General features: G+C 46.9%; 1 protein-coding gene and 1 long non-coding RNA gene across 2 annotated transcripts in view; one reads left to right on the top strand and one right to left on the bottom strand.

The window, feature by feature from the left end:
• Window positions 1-5,172: 5,172 nt before the first annotated feature.
• MCIDAS (multiciliate differentiation and DNA synthesis associated cell cycle protein) lies at window positions 5,173-11,590 on the top strand. The gene is made up of 7 exons (XM_003980962.4): window positions 5,173-5,422; window positions 5,510-5,606; window positions 5,785-5,876; window positions 9,029-9,101; window positions 9,668-9,891; window positions 10,511-10,621; window positions 10,870-11,590. Exons 1-7 carry the CDS (start codon window positions 5,306-5,308, stop codon window positions 11,308-11,310), a joined length of 1,155 nt encoding a protein of 384 aa, XP_003981011.2. The 5' UTR covers window positions 5,173-5,305; the 3' UTR covers window positions 11,311-11,590.
• Window positions 11,591-12,188: 598 nt separating this feature from the next.
• LOC123386368 overlaps window positions 12,189-15,477 on the bottom strand; it is a 33,287-nt gene continuing 29,998 nt past the window's right edge. Inside the window, exons 2-3 of the long non-coding RNA XR_006600159.1 lie at window positions 14,134-14,260; window positions 12,189-13,974 (exon numbers count right to left, since the gene is read on the bottom strand). This is a non-coding gene — a long non-coding RNA (uncharacterized LOC123386368). The remainder of the gene's footprint in view (window positions 13,975-14,133; window positions 14,261-15,477) is intronic.

The raw sequence follows: 15,477 nt of genomic DNA, 5'->3' as shown, positions 1-15,477 counted from the left end.
GACTCCAGAGTCCCACCCTCAGCCACACTGCTCAACATCCCCCACTTAGAGGTTTGTGGAAATGCTCAAAAATGAAACCCCTTCTTCCTGAGGTAGGAGTGAGACAAGTTATCTACTCAGTGTCTTCCATTCAATAGAAACTATATAGGGGCCCCTGGGTGGCTCAGTTGGCTAAGCCCCTGACTCTTGATTTTCAGCTCAGGTCATGATCTCAGGGTGGTGGGATCAAGCCCCGAGTTGGGCTCTGCGCTGGGCATGTAGCCTGCTTAAGGTTTTCTCCTGCTCTACCTCTCTGTCTCTCTAAAAACAAAGAAAGAAACTACAGGGACCATAGCTGGAGAGCCAGTACAGTCCCTGCCTCCAGTCCTGTTACAAGCATCATTTTACAAGTAGGGAAACTGAGTCAGAAAGGAGACTGAGGCTTGCTGGAGTTAACTCCACAGCTGTCTTACCATCTTCATTCTCACTGAATCTGTTGGAGGCCCAGAATCTCAGTTCTGTCAACTCCAGCAAATGTCTTAACCTCTCTGAGCCTGACACTCTTGACACCAAATGAGATCCTGAGGTAGTATAAAATAGTGATTAGACAAGTGGGCTCTGGAGTCAACTTGCTAGGTGACCTTGAGCAAATCTCATCTCTGTGCCCAAGTCTCATCTGTTGAATTAGGAGAAACAATAACCTATTTGGTAGGATTGGAGTATGGATTTAAATAGACTGTAAAAAAATTTTTTTTAAAACACTTATTCATTTTTGAGAGAGTGTGAGCGGGGAAGGGCAGAGAGAGGGAGACACAGAATCTGAAGCAGGTTCCAGGTTCTCAGCTGTCAGCACAGAGCCGACTTGGGGCTCAAACCCATGAACCATGAGATCATGACCTGAGCCGAAGTCAGACGCTCCGCTGAGTGAGCCACCCAGGAGCCCCTGGAGTATGAATTTAATGAGATGTTCCATACAAATCCCCCTGCACAGGTCCTGGCATACAGCAAATCTTCAAGAAATGACGGCTGGTGGCAGCTGGTACAAAAATGGGGAGTGGTTTACACAGAGGGGGGGGAAAACTTGGAGAAAGAAATAGAAGGCAAATATGGGAAAATGTTAATATTGGAGGTGAACATACTGCACTGTTTTTTAAAATTTTTCTGTATCATTAAAAAAACTTAAGTTTTGGGGGAATAAACTCAGTTTAGAACTTAGAATCAATTTAAATGTATGACAAATTTGCATAAATGAAAAGCAAACAGCTCAAAGCAGATTTGGAGAAACTACCTTGTACGTGTTTTCACAAGCATCCTCCCCATCCTCTCCAGCACTAGGAGCACTTACTCTGAGCTCTTCAGATCCCTTCTCTGCCTCCAGGAACTTTCTCAGTGATAGGGAAGTGGTGATCCCCAAGCTGTTTGAGGAAAAGCTGGTCTGTGATGCTGAAAAGGAAAATCATATCATCTGATTCAAGTCCCAAAATATCTAGAGCCCTCAGTTGGGCTATTGAAGGTGGAGGTAGGGCCACTGGCTCTTCTACAAAAGAGTGACTTTGGGGAGAAGTTGTTTTTACTCCATCACTTAGCCAACATTGATATGGGTGAGTTGGGGCCAGAATCATCTAGATTAGGAGTCACATATGCATGCTATTCCAGCTCTTTTTGCCACATTTTTGTGTACAATGGTTCTATTTTTATACTATGCTTTGGAACTCACTGATGAAAAATGAGTGTATTCAGCAAAATCTGGGATTGGTCTCCATGTGTAGAGATCTCCCCAAAACGCAATACTAAGAGCTCTCCTACTCCTCTTACAGATTGGGAAGTTGGATAGGGATGGAGGATGGACTGGCTAGTGACTAGGCTACTCAGGAACCAGAAGAGCCAGGACTAGGTTGTGGGAGGCTAGAGGTGCAGCTGAAAAGCTTCCTTAAAACAACAGCAATAATATTAACTTACAAGCACTAGTTGCATGACATAAATGATCTCATCTTCATAGCACCTCTTTGAAGTCAGTGTTAACGCCTTTTCTTTAACAAAAAAGATTGTATTTTTTTAAATTTTTTTTCAACGTTTTTTATTTATTTTTGGGACAGAGAGAGACAGAGCATGAACGGGGGAGGGGCAGAGAGAGAGGGAGACACAGAATCAGAAACAGGCTCCAGGCTCCGAGCCATCAGCCCAGAGCCTGACGCGGGGCTCGAACTCCCAGACCTCGAGATCGTGACCTGGCTGATGTCGGACGCTTAACCGACTGCTCCACCCAGGCGCCCCAAAAGATTGTATTTTTTAAAGGAATCTCCACACCCAACGTGAGTCTCAAATTCATAAGCCCAGGATTATGAGTTGCATGCTCCAACTGACTGAGCCAGCCAAGTGCTTTTCCTAAAGATCTGGGATTCACTGATCTGGTGGATCCTGGTTCCAATCCTCAGGCACTCTGACCCTAAAGCCAGAGCTCCTCTCCATCAGTGATACCACACCAACTCCACCTGCCTAACCTCACCTCAACTGGGTCCCCACATCTATAGATGGGTAAAAAAAGTCTCTAAGTCTATTCTAATTCTACTATTGTAGAATCATCTCCATTAGTATAAGGGATGTCTTTATTAACCCAGATAATAGATGCAAATAAAAAGGATTATGCCACCTCAAAAGAAGATTTTCACTAATATTAGTCCGTATAAGACACAAACAAGGTATGGTCAACTAATCTTCAACAAAGCAGGAAAGACTATCCAATGGAAAAAAAACAGTCTCTTCAATAAATGGTGTTGGGAAAACTAGATGGCAACATGCAGAAGAATGAAAGTGGACCACTGTCTTACACCATACACAAAAATAAATTCACAATGGATGAAAGACCTAAATGTGAGACAGGAAATCATCAAAATACTGGAGAAGAACACAAGCAGCGACCTCTTTGACCTCAGGAGGAGCAATTTCTTACTAGATATGTCTCCCCTGAGGCAAGGGAAACAAAAGCAAAAATGAACAATTGGGACTTCATCAGATAAAAAGCTTGCACAATGAAGGAAACAACAAAAATGAAAGGCAGCCTATGGGATGGGAGAAGATATTTGCAAATGACATATTGGATAAAGGGTTAGTATCTAAAATCTATAAAGAACTTATCAAACTCAACACCCAAAAAACAAATAATCCAGGGGCACCTGGGTGGCTCAGTATTTTGAGTGTCCGACTCTTGATTTTGGCTCTGGTCATGATCTCAGGGTCATGTGTCTTGGTTTCCACACTCAGCATGGAATCCGCTTGAGATTCTCTCTTTCTCTGCCCCTCTCCCTGGCTCATGCTCTCTCTCTAAAATAAAACAAAAAAGACCCAAATAATCCAGTTAAGAAATGGGCAGAAGACACATATTCTTTGGATATCTTTCCAAAGAAGATATCCAAATGGCTAACAGATACATGAAAAGATGCTCAACATCACTCATCATCAGGGAAATACAAATCAAAATCATGATGAGCTACCACCTCACACCTGTCTTGTCTAACGACAAGAAATAACAGGTGTTGACCAGGATGTGGAGAAAGGGGAACCCTCTTGCACTGTTGATGGGAATGCAAACTGCTACAGCCACTTTGCAGAACAGTATGGAGGCTCCTCAAAAAGTTAAAAATAGAACTACCCTATGATCCAGCAACTGCACTACTAGGTAGTTACCCAAAGGATGCAAAAATACAGATTTGAAGGGGTGCATGCACCCAGATGTTTATAGCACCATTACCAACAATAGCTAAACTATGGAGAGAACCCAAATGCCTACCAAATGATGAATGGATAAAGAAGATGTGGGGTATGTGTACATATTGGAATATGATTCAGCCATCAAAAAGAATGAAATTTTGCCATTTGCATTGAGGTGAATGGAGCTAAAGTTCATTATGCTAAACAAAATAAGTCAGAGAAAGACAATACCATATGATTTCACTCATGTGGAATTTGAGAAACAAAACAGATGAACATATGGGAATGGAGAAAAAGAGAGGGAAACAAACCTTAAGAGACTTTTAAAGATAGAGAACAAACTGAGGGTTGATGGAGGGAGGGAGGTGGGGAATGGGCTAGATGGACATTAAGGAGGGCATTTGTTATGATGAGCACTGAGTGTTACATGTAAGTGATGAATCACTAAATTCTACTCCTGAAAACAATATTGCACTGTATGTCAACTAACTAGAATTTAAATAAAAATTTGAAAAGGAAAAAAAAAAGATACAAACAAGGTGCCCAATGGGAGGTTACAAAAATAATTTTAGATGATTGTTCAAATTGGATAGATATGAGTGGTCCTGACAGAGATCCCCTCACCCAGGAATTTAGAGACGCCCCTTCCTGGGAGAGGCTTGGGGCTGGGGAAGGGCAGCCAAGACTTCCCAGAGCAAGCAATGTCAGCAGTACAGAGAACGTCCAAATGTGCCGTGGACAGGTGGACAGATAAGCCCTTGGGGGAGAAAGAGACTAGGGTTTTAGGGGATTTTGGATCGCCCAGTGTGCCATTTTCAGAAACGGGTGGAGAATTTGTAGATGTCGCTTTTCCTTTATTGACCCTCTTTTAAAGGCTATACCCAGACGTCTCTGCCTCCGAAGGTGTGGGACAAGGTATACAGAGTATCAGGCCCAGAGAAAACACGTGCACGTCGGTAAATCAAGACCAGAAGTGCGCCCCCAGCCTTGGGGGAAGGGTCTTCTTTAATGCGGGGGCAGTTCTGGGGAGTCCTGCCATAATTCTACACCCCCACCAAATCCTACAGGGCGGTCTGGCTTTGGCGAGTGTCACTCTGCGTTTATTTCGTGCCTTATGGTTGGGGTGGGAAGAAAATGAAGTAAGAATCATTAACTTCTCCATCTCTGCTGCCCAAAAGCCGGAAGGCGGTGCCCAGTTAGGGACCAGTGGGGTTCCTCCGCCCTCATTCCCTCCCTTCCTCTGGCACAGCCGGGAGGCTGCGGCGCCAACGCTCACCAAAAGGGCGCTCGCGGGCCGGGGCCGCGCGCTCGCAGCTCCCAGGGGAAGCCTCGTTGCCAGGTTAGGTTTAACGCCTCCGCCCGCGCGCAGATTGTCACGGGCCGAAGGCGCCACCTCTGGCGCTCAGGCGCGAGCCGCCCCTCCCGCTCGGCGAGTCTACCCTCTCCACTCGGCCCTCCCTCTACACCTCTACAGCCACCCCTCGCCTCCAACCCGGCCACGCGCCTTCCCCTGCTGGCGCCAGGCGGAGCTCTGAGTTTGGGTCGCCAACTCAGCCCCTGTCGCCGCCTCCGAATAACCGGCACCTGGCTCCTGGGCCGAAGCGGCAGGGGAGGCAGGATGCAGTCGTGCGGGGGCGCCGCGGCGGGACGCCGAGCCTTCGACAGCATCTGCCCCAACAGGATGTTGGAGCTGCGGGGCCGGCCTTTCAGCAAGCCCGGGAAGCTGGAGAAGAAGGTGGGGCTGCGGGCCGGTGCCGGGCAGGGTCCGTATGCTCCGGGTCCCCGGGGCTGATCCATGCTCACCGTTTCTGTGTCCGGCTAGTTCGCCCCTCCGCGGAAGTTCTTGCCTGGTTGCAGCGGCTGCAGCCCAGTGTCGGTCTACGAAGATCGGCGGGACGCGGAGCTCTCTGCGCTGCCAGGTGAGCCCAGTGGCTCCCGCGCGATCCCTCGTGTTCCCCAAACCGGGTGGGTGGGGCACGCGTGGCTGGGAAGCGCTTTTCTTCCCGGGGCCCGGATGTCCTGGCGGGGATGCCAGCGGCGAGACCTGGCCGGGAGGTTCAGGGTCCGCCGCGCGTGTCTCCGGTTCTACCCGCGCAGCGCTCACCACCATAGACCTGCAGGACCTCGCCGACTGCTCCTCGCTACTCGGGTCCGACGCGCCGCCTAGTGGTGACTTGGCTACATTGCAGGTATCTCCCTTCACTCTGGAAGCCGAACAGCCCCGATTCCGACTCAGGAGTCAAGGGTTCGTTTTCCGCAAAGGCTCATCTCAAGTGGGGAGCGCAGGCACGTTTGGCTAGTGGGGGCAGACGTAGTGCTGGAATCTCAACCCCAAGGACCGGAACTTCTTCCTGTCTCGTAGTCCGTGGCGACGGCCGTATTCTCAGAGCTGCTCTGACCAACCTGGAACAGAGGGGCTCACTTGGAGGACTACCCTCCTGGGAAGGGGTCTCCCGTTCTCCCCATCTTTTCCCTGGAGCTGTGTGACAAAGCAATGTGGAGATTGCGCACTGAGGAACCAGGCGAGTAGGTGGGAGCAAATTTAAGAGCTGGGTACCTGGTACCTGCCCTGTCAGTGCCCCCACATTCCCTTCTTGGCTATTCACTAACAGTTTTCATTCCCTGGGTATCTAAGGAGTGTGAAGATTGGAGGATAACTACTCGATCAAGACTGGAAAAGACGAAAAGAGTTTACATTTAGGGGAAGAGGGACCAAGTTCAAAGAACTCTGGAAGAAATCTGACAGAAAACGTTCCTCTTTGCAGAGATGGCCCTTCAGCAATTGGGCCCTTTATAAAAGGCATTTTCTCCCCCTGCAAAGGCTCGTGTCACTTACCCTCATGGGGCAAAGAGGTATTTTGACTTTTTTTTTTTCCTCGAAACCCTATTTTCTTCCTCCCATCCGACTTCTACCACTTGCCAGGGGTAGATGATGGAGCCTCCCAGCACTGGTGTCTGGGAAGCCAGAAGCCTGCTTGGCTCATCAATGGGATAAGAAGTGCCCAGATACAGGAAAAGTGTCGGTTCCAGCTTCCTGGCAGCAGGCCCTTGGCACATGGGGTCCGTGGGGAAATGCCCAGCACTGAACATTCCAAAAGATATGACCACCTCCCAGAACCGAGGTTAGTGGTGGAACACAGCTTTCCAGGCTTCCCCTAAGTGCCTTTGGAATTGGGTTAGAGCCCAGATGGACTCAGGGTAGGTGACCACTGAGAGCAGAGATTGTTAAGGCAAGTGGTGAGAGTGGGCATTGCCCTGTAGATGGCATTTTATTTTTTCCTTTTTATATCTGGATGCCCAAATAAGGAAAGACAAAACTTGAGCATCTTTCAACTGACCCAGAGGCCCAATCACTCCCTTATTCCAACATGCTTTTTTTTGCAAGTAATGAAAACCAAGCAGGATCTTGTTGAATTTTTGCTTGAGTATTCACAACTTAAATTTTACATCATGTTGTATATTAACCTCTTCCCCCATCCCCCCGCTGCCATTGTAGTTTGGGAAAATGCCAGATTTGTATTTAATTGGGAAGGTAGGATTCAAAGTTTCAAGCACAGAGCTCCTACCAGATGAACCAAGAGGTCCAGAACTTTTCCTGGAGAAGACAGAGCTGGTACAGAAAGAAAGAGACCACTTAGAGGAAGATCCCCTGGGAAGACTCTGGGCAGTGCACATTCAGGTCAAATTTCCTAGCCCCCTTCCTGCTGGGTAAGGTGAACAGAGAGAGGAAGCTCTCTAGAAGTATTTGATGTCCAGAATCAGTCAAGGGCCTGGGAAAGCATGCAAAGGAAGCATTTCCTGGGCTCCAGTTCTCGTGTTGGCCTCAAGTCTCCTCGTGGTAAGATCTTTAGCTGAATCTCTACTAAGAGGAGGACCTTTCCGCCCTTGGAAAATGAGTCTGGTTTCATTTGAGGCAGCTCCTTCAACCAGGACAGAATGTTTCAGGATTTGTCTGAGCCCTTTCTAAGCTACTTTGCCCCGTATAGCCTCAGTTCCCAACTGGTGCTTGAGGCCTCCTGGATTGAAGTTTTCCTCCTTGAGGAAAGCTGATACTTGAACTTTCTTTGAGATGAGGGCCAGACTAGGTTCCTCTTCTCAGCAATATTTGAATAGTAAACAAAAGCTTTGGGGAGATGAGTATGATTAACCCAAAGGAATCAATCAATCGATAATAGTGGAATCAATAGAATAGATATTTCTTATGGGCATATTAGATACCTTCCCTCACACCATGTGCCTTGAGAATCTTCTTTCCTCTTCTCCAGTGCTGTGTTCATTGGAAGCCAGGCTCTCCTTAAAAAAGATGAAAGCTAGAGGCAGTGAGGCATAGAGGAAAAAAGACTGAAATAGTTACCATCATTCTCTCCGGTCACATTTCAGAGTTGGATGACTTGGGGCAATTCAATTTCTCTGAGCTCGAGATTCTTTATCAAAGGGGTTGGAGTCACTTCCTGGGCCCTGCCTGCTTCCTACATTGGCATGGAAATTAACATAGGGACTCTGTGTAAAAGAGTTTGTCAACTCTAAATGTCCACGAATTAAGGGAATAAGAATGTTCATGGGCTGCCAGCCGCGCGCAGGCACCTTGCAGGAACCAGGTGTCAGGATGTTGGGAGTGCATCACACTGTAAGGGAAAAGTAAACTTCTTACTGAGAAACAAAAGAGCAATAGAGTCCACACTTGTGTGCTGAACAGAAACAGTTTCCATACCATCCCTGCCCATTCTTCATAGCCTACCTTTCTCTCCCTTATGGGGAGAAGGTGGTTTAGCTGTGACCGAACCTTGGCGGGATATATAGCCTCAAGTTATTTCTTCGGAGACACTCCACGCTGTAGGGTCTTGGGAGGAAAGACGGAGCATATGCACACCTGCTCTCTTATCTTAGGGCACTAGCTCTGTGGCGGGTCGGAGGTAAGTTGAACTGAGGTGCAGAGGGAGCTGGAAGAACTCAACGGGCCTCACGGAGACAGCTGGTTGTCTGGTGGAGGGCCAATGAGGCGGCTCAGGGGCAGCGGGCTGCAGGAGGTGGGGACGGGGGCAAGACGATGCGCTCGGAAGGACCCACGCCTCAAACAGCCTGCACAGTTTCGGCGCTCTTCGGAACCCTCTGGAGCCGGGTCTCTGCTTCGAGTCACCCGCTCCCCACCATGACAGTGCAAGCCTGCTGGATTCCAAGCCTGGAATGGGGCTTTGATTTTCAGGTATGAGGCTTGGCTGCGAACATACGAGAGGGCGTGCAGACCCGCTGCCAAGCCCGGGAGGACGACACTCGGTCTGGAACGAGTTTCAGACCTGCTGGAATTGACATTAACTAGTTTACACCTCCGTTTTTTTTCCAGAACCAGTCCCTGCAAACTGCTGCGGACTTTGATCTGCAGGATTTCAGAGACACAGTGGATGATCTCATCGCAGGCAAGTGCGGTCTCCTTGCAGTTAAATAAAGGAGGCAGAGGTGTTCCCCCACTCCGCAAATCAAACTAGTTCAGATTTCGGTTTCGTGGTGGCTAAGGCGGTAAACCCAGCACCTGTCGACGTCGTCAGCAACTCCTCAATGGGTCAGGCCCTTGCGTATTTATGAGACTCCACCCTTCCTCACCGAGAAGATGAATCGCTGCATCTCTAGAGCTTTCTCAGCTTGTCGGTTTGAGCTCTGGGAGAGGGAGCCCTACGCTGTGATGTGGTCAGGGAGAGGCTGGGTGACAATAGTGTACAGAACAGCGGACCGGTGTGACTTCGGGCAGGTTTGTCTTGGCCACAGTGGCGATTCTATTCAGATCAGCTCAACAGGCATATATTGAGTGCCTGCTGTGTATGAGGAAGATATCAGAAAGGGCCTGGGAATCGTGGGGATTGCAGAGTGAGGGGTGCTTTACTTAACAAGGTCTTCCCACAAATCCTACATCCGGAGTGGCGTCTTGTCCCTGTAGCTAGCTGGGCACGCGTCTGAGGCTGCAAACCTAGCTCCCACTCTTCCTCAGACTCATCCTCTTTGATGTCGCCTCCTCTGACCGGCGGAGACTTTCCCTTCTCTCCTGGCAACGTATTGCCATTTGGGCCCTGTCTCTCTCCGCCGCTGGACCCAAGGGCACTGCAGTCACCGCCGCTGCCCCCTCCAGACGTGCCCCGGCCGGAGCAATACTGGAAGGAAGTGGCCGACCAGAACCAGAGGGCATTGGGGGACGCGCTCGTTGAGAATAACCAAGTAGGGACACTGGGCTGGCTTCCAGGAATCCTGGGGTGGGGACTGGGTATGGAGCTCCCGGCGGAAGTGGGGGTGGCAGGAGCTGGCAGGTGTCCCTCCGTGAGGCAAAACCAGTGGATGGGCGGGGCGAGGGCTTCACAGAACTGCGATTGCTCCAGGGCCTCTCCTGTTTCCAACCGCAGTAAGTGGGAATAATCCTGCCAGACACCAGTATTTAGTGCAGCATTCCTATATGCCTGATATTGTGCTTATCCATTTACTTTCTCTTCCCATTTAATACTTACAATCACTGAACAAGATAGTAGTCCCATTTCTCAGATGAGGAACCTGAGGTATAGGAAGATTGAACTTCAGAGGCAGAACCTGGATCTGCTTGTTGCCCAAGTTCGTCCTCCTCACCACCACAGTACACGGAGGATCAAGATACATTTTGTCCAAGTGCTTTGTAAAACAAACAAAAGTCAAATAAACAAAAGCGATTATTATTCTCACCAGTGTAAATGCCCTTCGGCCCCCAGTTCCAGATTAGATGTTAGACCCCCGGTATAATTCATGCAGAGTATACAGATGAGACCGACCACAGTGGCCTACCTTTTAATGTTTGGGTCTCCTCCTGCAGCTGCACGTGACGCTGACCCAGAAGCAGGAGGAGATCGCCTCGCTCAAAGAGCGGAACGTGCAACTGAAGGAACTTGCCAGCCGGACCCGGCACCTGGCCTCTGTGCTGGATGTAAGTGGGGTGCGGGAGTGTGGGTCATTGCAGGAAGTCGGAAATGTTTCTGTGCACCCCTCCCCCAGTCCCCAGAATTGGGACCCAGAGAGAGTTGGGAGACAGGTGGAGGCTGCTGGGAGCTTGCTGAGCCACTGGCAGCTTGCATCGGAGTCCGCGGAGTTCGAAAGGGACCCAGGTCTTCTTTGCGCACACCGCACCAAGGGAGTCCGGCTTGCCCCAGCTTGGCGCCCCTCCATCTTTTGTAGAAGCTGATGATCACGCAGTCCCGGGATTGCGGGTCGACAGCCGAACCCTTCCTGCTCAAGGCGACAGCCAAAAGGAGCTTGGAGGAGTTGTTCAGTGCTGCGGGACAGGATTGCGCGGAAGTGGACGCCATCCTGAGGGAGATTTCCGAGCGCTGCGATGAAGCGCTGCAGAGCCGCGACCCCAAGCGGCTCCGGCTACAGCCGGAGCCCGCGAGTAGGGATGACATGCCAGGGAACCTCCACGGCACCTTCCGGGGGCTGCGCACAGAGTGCAGCCGGAGCGCGCTAAACCTGAGCCGCAGTGAGCTAGAAGAGGGTGGCTCCTTCAGTACCCCCATCCGCAGCCATAGCACCATCCGCACCCTCGCTTTCCCCCAGGGCAATGCCTTCACCATTCGGACCGCCAACGGGGGATACAAATTCCGCTGGGTCCCCAGTTGAGCTGGGATGATGTTCCCCCAAACACTGCCCTGTATCCGGACTGAAGCGCCTGGAGGCTAATTGGGAGGCTAATTGGGAACTGTTTCCCGAACCTGGCTTCAGAAGAACTCCCTCTGCTGGGCGAATGCCACCCTGAAACTTTTTTTTTCAGACACCAAAACGTCTCCATAATGATGTCCTGCACAGTCCTGGTATAAAACACTGTATATTCCCTTCCCTTCCACAGTGTGTGCTGTATGTGTGCGTGTAAACACACATATAAATCTCAATTTTAAAAGTATTTATTTTAGTAGCTTTGAATTATGTACTTCTAGAGCTGGAAAGGACTTAGAAATCACTTAGCTATTTTATATTTGTATAATGCCCTAGTTTTATAAGAAGGGAAAGGAGCCTGTAAGAGATTAAGTAATTTTCTATAATAAGAAGCATTATTGGGAACTTCCAGGTTTTCTCACTAGTCGTTTAAAGATTGTAGGTCCAATGCATAGGGGCACTTGTACCCCAATGTTTATAGCAGCACTTTCAACAATAGCCAAATTATGGAAAGAGCTTAAATATCCAACAACTGAGGAATGGATAAAGATGTGGTTTATATATACAATGGAATTCTACTTGGCAATGAGAAAGAATGAAATCTGGCCATTTGTAGCAATGTGGATGGAACTGGAGAGTTTTATGCTAAGTGAAATAAGTCAGGCAGAGAAAGACAGATACCGTATGTTTTCACTCATATGTGGATCCTGAGAAACTTAACAGAAGACCATGGGGGAGGGGAAGAGGAAAAAAAAGTTACCGAGAGGGAAGGAGGCAAACCATAAGAGCCTCTTAAATACTGAGAACAAACTGAAGGTTGATGGGGGGGTGGGAGAGAGGGGAAAGTGGGTGATGGGCATTGAGGAGGGCACCTGTTGGGATAAGCACAGGGTGTTGTATGGAAACCAATTTGACAATAAATTATATATTAAAAAATTAATAAAGATTGTAGGTCCAGAAGCCAGGCTTCTGGGTGATTGTTTAATTACATCACTCAACTTCCCCTGGTCCTAGAAGGACCCTTAATTTTCTTTCTGTTGAAAACTTTTATTCTGGCTGGAAGAATAAAAAATTAGGAGAGATAGCTAAAACACTTGCCTTAGGGCAATAAAGTAGAGGCAATGAGCTACTTACAAAATAGGTTCTAAACACATTTGTTTGTAATGGTCATTCATATAATTTTGTAAGATTTATGGTTTATTTTATATTAATTATAGTTTTATATGTCTGAACAGAATAATCACACAGAAAGCAAACCTTGTTGATAAAAACATAAGTGATTTTAAGAAAACGGCATATTTCATGTGAAAAAGTATATATATTTGTGTGTGTATGTATATATATAATATGTATATATATGTATGTATATATATATAATATGTATATTTGTGTGTGTGCGCACATGCACACATATGCACCAGAAACCAGTTGGGAAATCTTGGTAAAAACAAAACTATCTATTTGAATTCCATAGATAAAACTGAGGTGCACATTCATGTCTTATATTTCTAAGGTTGATCTTCTAAGAAAAACTTACATGTTACATAGTGCCTTCACTTTGACTTTTTTTCTATTTCCTTTTGTGGGGTTCCTTTTTCCACTGGGCTGTGAAATTATGTGAGTAGCATATGTCAAGTAGTGATTTGTCCCAACCTTTGCCGTTCTCAACCTGAGAGCTACTCCTTGCATTTGTGGGTTCAGCTTGGGGGAGTTTCCAGCCGTATTCCACCACATCGCCCATTCTGTCATCTAAGTGGTGCTATCAGGTAGCAGGGGAGCTGGGCAGGGCGGCAGGACCTGCTCCTCCAGTTTGTCCTAGGCACTGTTATCTGTATTTAAATAGCCATTTAGAAACAAAGCAAAAAAAAAAAAAAAGTGATAGAATATACCACATTTCCTCATATTTTGTCTAACAAATGGACTCTTAAAAAGTACACTGGACAGTTCAGAATTCCTTTCATCAGCTTCTATATAAAGTTACTGCAGTTAAGCTTCAGAAAAAACAAAAACATCGAAAACCTTAGCTTGCGCTGAGGAGCGATCAGCAGAAAGTCACTGACATATAAAGAACACACAACCCCTCTCCTGTTTTCCCAGTACAAAGAGGAGGGAGAGCCTTGGGTTAGTGCTGAGTGTCAAGGGGTTGGTGCCTGCGTCAAACAACTCTTCTTCAGTAATTTCAAACCTGTAGGAGTAACCAACGGTTTCTTACACTGAAGTCAGTATCCTGTACTCCTGCAGGATAAACTCCCCTAAGAACACATTTACAAGAGTCAGAGACCTTATGGTACCACTGATTTTATTATTCTATAGCTTTAATTTTTTCCTTTTTGCTTTTCTTCTTCTTCTTCTTCTTCTTCTTCTTCTTCTTCTTCTTCTTCGTTGTTTTTTGAGAAAATGATAAACTTTAAAAACTGCCATAGCTTTAATGTTTGTTACTACTTGTCTGCAATCAAATCTCAGCTGTCTATTGTAAGTCTTCAATTTCACTTAATTCCAAGGGAAATAATGTGTCCCTCAACTTTTAAAATATGACACAATGTGGCTTCTGTTGACGAATGTGCTACTTGGTTTGACAAAGTATGGACGTCAAACATGTGCTCTTCATCATGGAGGGGCCATGCATACATGCTGCAAAATCAAAGCCAGTCCATTACAAACTTGGATGCCTCCTGCTCGTGATTTGGTGTGAATAGAAGGACATTTATAAAGCTGTGACCCAAATTAAGGCATCTTGTCCTTGTGAATATTAATAACACTTGAAGAAATATAATAATACAAAAAACTTACTGTTGACTGGCTTTCATCATTCACTGTATTTGGGGTCAGCAGACAGAAGGGAGGGAGATGTTTTCCAAAGGTCACTAGGTTGAAATAGGTGTCATCCTCCCCATGAACCTCTGTCAATTTAGTGTCACTGGAGATTAGAGTACATAGCATACAACAAAGAATAAGTGAGAAAAAATTTTTTGAACAAACCAAAAATTAATCTTTCCCGAAACATAGAAAATTAGCAAACCATCTATTATTTGAAAGTAATACATAGGGTACCTGGGTGGCTCAGTCAGTTAAGCATCCCTGAGGTCATGATCTCATAGGTTATAAGGTCAAGCCCTGCATCAGGCTCTGTGCTGATAGCTCAGAGCCTGGAGCCTGCTTCAGATTCTGTGTCTCCTTCTCTCTCTGCCCCTCCCCCACTTGTTCTGTCTCTCTCTGTTTCTCAAAAATAAATAAATAAAAACATTAACAACAAAAAAGAAAGTAATACACATATAGAGTTATTTCTACACATGAAGGTTTATGGCATGCCTGGGTGGCTCAGTGGGTTAAGCGTCCAACTTTTTTTGTTGTTGTTTATTTATTTATTCTGAGAGAGAGAGAGAGCATGAGCAGGAGAGGGGCAGATAGAGAAGGAGAGACAAGGAGACAGAGAATCCCAAGCAGGCTGACAGCATGGAACCCTACACGGGGCTTGAATCCACAAACCAAACCCGCAAACTGTGAGATCATGACTTGAGCAGAAATCAAAAGTCTGCCACTTAACTGACTGAGTTACCCAGGCAACCCTAGGATCTGACTCTTGGTTTTGGCTTGGGTCAAGATCTCACAGTTAGTGAGTTCAAGCCCTTCTTTGGGCTCTGTGCTGACAGAAGGAAGCCTGTTAGAAAGAGGACTCTCTCTCCTTTTCTCTATCTCTGCCCCTGCCCTGCTTTTTCTCTCTCAAAATAAATAGACATTAACAAATATGAAAGTTTAATCTTTTTTTTTTAAATTTTTTAAAATGTTTATTATTTAGTTTGAGAGAGAGAGCACAAGGAGGGGAGGGACAGAGAGAGAGGGAGACAGAATCTGAAACAGGCTCCAGGCTCTGAGCTGTCAGCACAGAGCCCATTGTGGGGCTTGAACTGTGAGATCATGACCTGAACTGAAGTGGGATGCTTAACTGACTGAGCCACCCAGGTGCCCCAAAAGTTTAATCTTAATGTCTCCATCTTCCCTACAAATCTTTAGATTTTATAAAAATATTTATGAGTAAGCAAGTATAAAATAAGAGCATAATTCCTTAGAAAATAAAGCCTGATTAATCAATGAAAAATGAGCCTTGAAAAATTGCATTGTGTTTCATCTTTAACA

This window comes from Felis catus, chromosome A1, assembly GCF_018350175.1.
Source record: "Felis catus isolate Fca126 chromosome A1, F.catus_Fca126_mat1.0, whole genome shotgun sequence".
NCBI classification, from domain to species: Eukaryota; Metazoa; Chordata; class Mammalia; order Carnivora; family Felidae; genus Felis; species Felis catus.
Note: the sequence above shows the minus strand (reverse complement) of the source record. Positions and strands in the feature narration are given on the sequence as shown.

Excerpts from the sequence above, each read along its gene's own strand:
- MCIDAS (XM_003980962.4), top strand. The coding sequence starts at position 5,306 with ATGCAGTCGTGCGGGGGCGCCGCGGCGGGACGCCGAGCCTTCGACAGC. Across the intron at positions 9,892-10,510 it reads CGCTCGTTGAGAATAACCAA|CTGCACGTGACGCTGACCCA; the intron begins GTAGGGACACTG and ends CTCCTCCTGCAG. Across the intron at positions 10,622-10,869 it reads ACCTGGCCTCTGTGCTGGAT|AAGCTGATGATCACGCAGTC; the intron begins GTAAGTGGGGTG and ends CATCTTTTGTAG.